Genomic DNA, 6,000 nt, shown 5'->3' on the forward strand with positions numbered 1-6,000 from the left:
GTACAAATACAAACTTGTACAAAAGTAGTTGAGAAAGCAGAATTGCATGTTCAAGGTACTGTATGTTTTAGCACTGAATCCTCTGCTCATCTCAGACAATAAGAGATAATTTGGTAGGGGAGGTTCTGATTTACATATGGAAAGCAAAATGAATATATTTGGGAAGATTTTTCTTTTTTGGTCTCTTCTTCAGCAAATAAAGATGACGGCCGAATACTGTGAAATCCAAGGCATTCCCTTTCCAAAGATTCATGTGAGTGAGAAAGAGCGAAACAATTTGAAGGAGTGCTACGTTTTCTCAGATGAAGATAACCCCAATGCACCAATAGTGCTTTGTTTTCCACTGGTCTGTTGCACCTTCAGAGAATACTCAGCACCAGGTAAATTCAGCCGATGCACAAGGTTACCCAATTTTTCTGATTTAAGCATTTGTAGTTTCTTCAGTGATTTCTTCAATTCACACGTGTTGACCGAAATCCCTTCTGAAGTAGCATTTCCCAAGTATAACTACACTTTGCATTCAATTTGTGATGATTAATTATGTATGCACACACAGACATTGTTCTGTTTTCTGAATATTAATCAGCTAAAGCAGAGTTTTTCACACTTGGCAAATTTAAGATGTGTGGAATTCAATTCCTAGAATTCCCCAGCCAGCATGTTCACATGTCTTAAGTCCACACAACTTAAGAAACACTTAGAAGAAGACGCTATTGAATTATTCTATTTAAAAATAGCTTCGGTAGTTCCAGGCTTTAAATCTGTACCTGAAATATATATTCAGCAACCCAAACTGTTATTGGTTCTCTAGACCAGAGACAGCAAAGGGGCGGGGAACTGGCAAAACATGCATCATAATACAGCAAATTACCGTATTTCCTTGCATAACATTAGGATGTAAGTTTGTAAGGGCGAAATTTGTGTCATGATATTACCTCATGCATTGTGATTTTAATGTGGTTTGGGTTCATTGTGGATGCCTATGTCTGGATATCCTAGTACTTCTTTTCCATATTTAAGCAGAGAGATCATCAAGAACAAATAGTGGACCTGATCAATGGTGGAGGAAAAAATTCTTTTTTTTCCTGTTGCAGTCTCTGCCCTTGCCATAGGACAATAGGCTGCATGCAGAGAATAACAGTAGAATAATAATTCCTTGTGGCTAGGAGTGAGTTCATCAGGGCTGAAGTCAAGGGTGGAATCTATTATTTGACTGTTGCAGAACACTGAAGCTCCCTGGAATTTAGTGCAACTGAAGGTTTCCTAAGCATAGATGAGCACCATTTAAGGTATTAGAAGGTTGCCTTTGATATTCTGGAGGTCATCTAGGGATGCCTAGAAAGGGTAGGGCTGAAATTTTGAAGACTGCTTTTTGTTGGGCTATGGATAGAGGGCTGGAAATCTCTCAAAAATAAACCAATTCTATTCTCACCCAAATTTGGCTCTTTTTCACTGAATTCTACAGATCACTGGGTGTTATAGGGATGCTTGAAAACTATCTACAGCCCCTGACTTGCTCATTTCTGGCCAGTAAGACTCTGCTTTTTCCCTTATTTTACCAAACAGCTGAGCAATAAAAAAAATCTTCCTAAAAATATCATGGGCAGTTAATGTGAACATAGGAATGTAGCAGATTGAGGAGGGTGGATGATAGGGACTCTTCATAGTAAGGCATTCATACTTTTGAGTTATATACTACAACTGTGAAAGAATATGAGAGGGGGGAGGTTAACTAGTCATCTACACAGTAGGGCTTCCAACCACAAGATCAGAGGCAAATAGCTTTATATTGCTTTAAAAGTGTGCCTAAAAAAAATGAAAAGTTACTTGGCTCAGTGAGATGCTCTAAGTATCTCTCCCAAGATTACTCTTAAAACAGCATAGTATAGATTCCCTACAAATATTTTCATATTCTATGCAAAAGCTTCAAATCATAAGAGTAGTTCTGGAAAGTTTCAACCTCCCCTCCCACCCAACCCTCGGCATTTCAAAATGTGCAGTTTTATTTCTCTGGAAAGTGTTCAGACTGAACCAGATTTGCAAGTTCAGGAGAAAAGGACATGTTGCCTAATCATTCCTCGAGCTGTTTTAGGATTTCACAGTTTCAGGTCATGCAAGAAATAATTGGCATAGCTGTAATAATACTTAATTTCAACATTATTCTGAAGTAGCTTTTCAATTTCCTTTTTTAAAAAAAGGATCTCCTATTATATTGCCACCAAGTTCTAAGTTTGGAAAGCATTTCTCAGTCCTGCAAAGTATTTGTGGCTGTTAAAAACTATCCTTTAAATACTTGAAAGGCTACCCATGGTAATTATCAATTGAAGATATTTCTTTCACAGGCACTAATAGCTAAAAAAAGAATTTCTTCCATGCTCTGCAAAGTCTGTTAATTTCACGATCAAGATGGTGTACATCAGTCAGGGCAAGGTTGGAAGCAATATTTTATATTCTGGGTTATGACAGATTTTTAAAAAATGTTTACAGAAAAATCTGCTGTCTTTTCCTCTTGGTTGGGGTTCCTCTTGGTTGGGGTTCTCAGAGGAATGGGGTTCTCAGAGGAACATGATTGTTGGGATTTCTACCTGGAGTTTTATTGACATATTGCAGTAATATTCCAGAACTGAAGTGCTTTCTCTATAGTACATAATTTTAACTAAACTTTACTGTTCAGCAAAATGAAGAATGCCTATCAATGTGCCATTGCTATATCAGTCCCTGAAAATGAGGGCACAAAATAGATAAGTTGATATAAGACCAATTTATTTTGCTTCCAAATACCAAATGTTTTAAATCTTTACCTACAGTGCATTGTTTTGCTTCAAATAAGGTGCACTCACTCACTTTTTTTACCTTTTCAGGGGTCAAACGCACTCCTTCAGAAATGAAAGAAGGTAATGTCAATCTGGAAAAAGGCATCTCACCCTACCAAACTCTCGAAATAACCTACACTGAAGAAAACCTTGACAAACTAATAAAGTTATGCAGTTACAATATTCTTAATAGCAAAGACTTCATCTTGCAAGCCATTCAAAACGCTATACAGAAAAAGCGGCACAGTGGGCCCAGAAATGATAAACAATGATAATGTGTCTCCTTAAAGAGAAGAAATCCAATCTGTAACATGATGCATTGTTTGAGGTAACTTGGTTGTCATTATGCTGCAATTGGTTGGATGCTTGGGTAATTCTCACTCCTGACTGATAAAGCAAGTGGATTTAAACTAAATATACTGCTGTAGGCTTTCCACAGCTGTTACTGGTTGGACTTCAGGGTTTTGTGATCATGGTCTATAGAACAGAACTTCTGACGTTAAAACAGCAGCTGTGCTTTCAGAGGCAAAGTGGCCAGCTAAGTAGAAGCATTATTTTATTATTTAAATGGAATTGTTGAGAGTATTGCTTTATGCATTTTCCCTGTCTTAATGTCTAACAATTCATTAATAGTTCAGTTTCAATCCATACCTTATTGCCTATTCTTGAAATAATTTTTAGTCTATGTCTGTAACTCCACATAACACAAGGAATATATGTCCTCAGTGCAAACTGATATGAACATTCTTTTTGCTGTTTCAACAAAATTAAGTTTTGGGGAAAATACAGTCTCAGCAACTCCTATTTTTTTAGTGTACTTGTAATTGGCTTTCTTGTCATGCTGGAGAGGTATTGTAATTATTTGTCTGAGTGCAGAAATGAGACCTAGTTTTAGTTCCAGGAATTAGAATTGTGTCCACTTGATACTTTAAGACCAGATACCCATCAAGCATTGAAAATTAGATTGGATTTATAAACCATGTAACATTGGCATGCTCAGGACAGAGAGAATGTTAGAATTTCTGTTGTCACATTGTGACGTGAAAGAGGGACACTTGCATCATGATGGCACAATGCAAATTTCATCATTATGGCATCTTTTCATTTAGCAATATAGAGATCTATGTCATACAATTTATTTGATTTTGGGTTAGCATAACAGGAACCTAGCCAAATATTTTTAAAAAATCATACAGCAATTAAATAAATCAACCATACATTATTGTGAACTTATGTAAGCAGTAGATGGCTCTTCAACTGTTTTCAGACAGTTGTTTTATCCAATGGCATATTTGTTTAAATAGGAAGTGGAAAGCGGTACAGCCTCATAGAAGAGAAATTGATCACAACAGCACCGTTGTTTTATCACCCTTACTAATCTAACTGTTGTATTTTGAAAAGCAAAATAAAATTATTGTCCTAACATTATGTTTGTGATGGATCATAATACAATGTAACAGACCAGTTGTTGCCAAAAGTATTGTATCTATTCAGAAATTGTTATTGTTAATTTTACATGCAAAACATTTTAGGGTGATTCATTGGAAAATAATTATGGTGGACAGTTAGAAAGAAAAGTTTCAAATTCACCATTATATTTGATTTCCATTTGTGCACAAATGCTTTGGAAAATACTTGATCCTGATAGTAGCCTTAATAAATCTCTGTATCTAAAATTTGCTTCAACAGAACTTTTTTTTTTTAAAGTACTAGATCTATCTGGGGCAAAAAATTGTACATTTATAGAAATTATTGGGCTGATTTGATTTATATCACTTTAGGAACTTCTCCAATATATTTGCACATATCACATGAAGGAAATCTGACTTAAATTATATATATTGTTTTGTTTTATTATACCATTTGACAAACTAAAGCAAGTACTTTCCAGCATCTGTTTGGAACTAAGTTCAGTAAACTTCATACAACTTATTTCTGAATTAAAACTCAGAAGTCAAAACATGAAATGCAATTTAAGGAGTAACCATTGGTATTAATTTGTTTGAAATTCTAAAACCACATTGCTGTAACTCAACAGATACTGAATCAAATTCTAATTATATGTTTTCAAACAGGAGCCTATAGCTTAGTTTATTATCTTAATTTATTGAAAGTATCTGTGCTTTGAGACATTTATTTAATATATTTCTGTACGGTTTTCCATATAATTGCTTCTTGAAGATATTTATTCTTTTAATATCTAATGACAGTGCTGAAACATCAAATGTTATTTCACATTAGAATAATGATAAATGAAGGACAATCTTTTTATCATGAAGATCTTATTAAAACTCAACTATGGAAGCTTAATTCTTGGTAGCTATTGCCCAACAGCTATTGGTTTGCTATTTTCTGTGATTTAATTTATTGAACCCTCTCCCATGACACCTGCAGATAACCTTTTTTTGAAAAAGATATACTCATTTATCTATTGTAGAATGAAAAACATAGTCTTTTGAGATTAATCTGAGAAAATGCTACTATTCTTCAAAAATTCTCTTTACCAGAGGCTTCTGTACTCTATTACTGTGGGGAAAAAACCCCCAAAAATGTATGTAGCAGTATAAAGTGATTACTATTTAATAATAAAACAAATATATTAAGCTCCTTCTGTCTTACTGGATTTGTTTGAGAAATGCATGAATATGTTTATTAATTTAAAGAAAGACCTGAATAAAATCTGGTTTCTATACTATATCTTTTCTTTAGAAAACAGTTTTCAAACTTTGAAAATACATACTAATTTATTTCTTTTGCTAGTATGTCACCTACTTCAATTTTTCAAGTATTGTTTTTTAAAATGTAGACAAAATGATAGGCAGAATTGTTTTTATTACTTAATATAGATTTAATTAACTTTACCTAATGATGATTGGATGTATCCTTTTTAAAATCAATAATCAGGACTTTCCCAATATTAGAAGCTAGCCTGGCAAGGTTATGACGCTTTTCTAGCCCTCATATCTGCATAGAAGAAATATTTGCTCAGAGATATTCGTAGTGCATTTTTTTTCATACAAAGCTTTTCATTAAATGGAAATCCTACTTCTTATTTTTCCCTTTTTAATCTCCTATAGAAGTTAAGGAGGGTAACAGCACTGATATACTCACCATTGTCCAATATTAACACCAAACTTTCATGGCTTTCAAATGCATGCAATTATAAATACCTGGTGCTACACAATTT

General features: G+C 34.1%; 1 protein-coding gene across 1 annotated transcript in view; it reads left to right on the forward strand.

The window, feature by feature from the left end:
• Positions 1 to 3,085, forward strand: part of LOC308659322 (cytosolic phospholipase A2 beta-like) — a gene marked incomplete at both ends in the record, with an annotated part of 43,137 nt that extends 40,052 nt beyond the window's left edge. Inside the window, 2 exons of the mRNA XM_081312840.1 lie at positions 194 to 380; positions 2,862 to 3,085. Of these exons, the coding sequence (XP_081168966.1) occupies positions 194 to 380; positions 2,862 to 3,085 (411 nt within the window). The remainder of the gene's footprint in view (positions 1 to 193; positions 381 to 2,861) is intronic.
• Between the last annotated feature and the right edge of the window lie 2,915 nt (positions 3,086 to 6,000).

The sequence above is a fragment of the Vipera berus genome, assembly GCF_964194415.1.
Source record: "Vipera berus genome assembly, chromosome: 1".
Lineage (NCBI taxonomy): Eukaryota > Metazoa > Chordata > Lepidosauria > Squamata > Viperidae > Vipera > Vipera berus.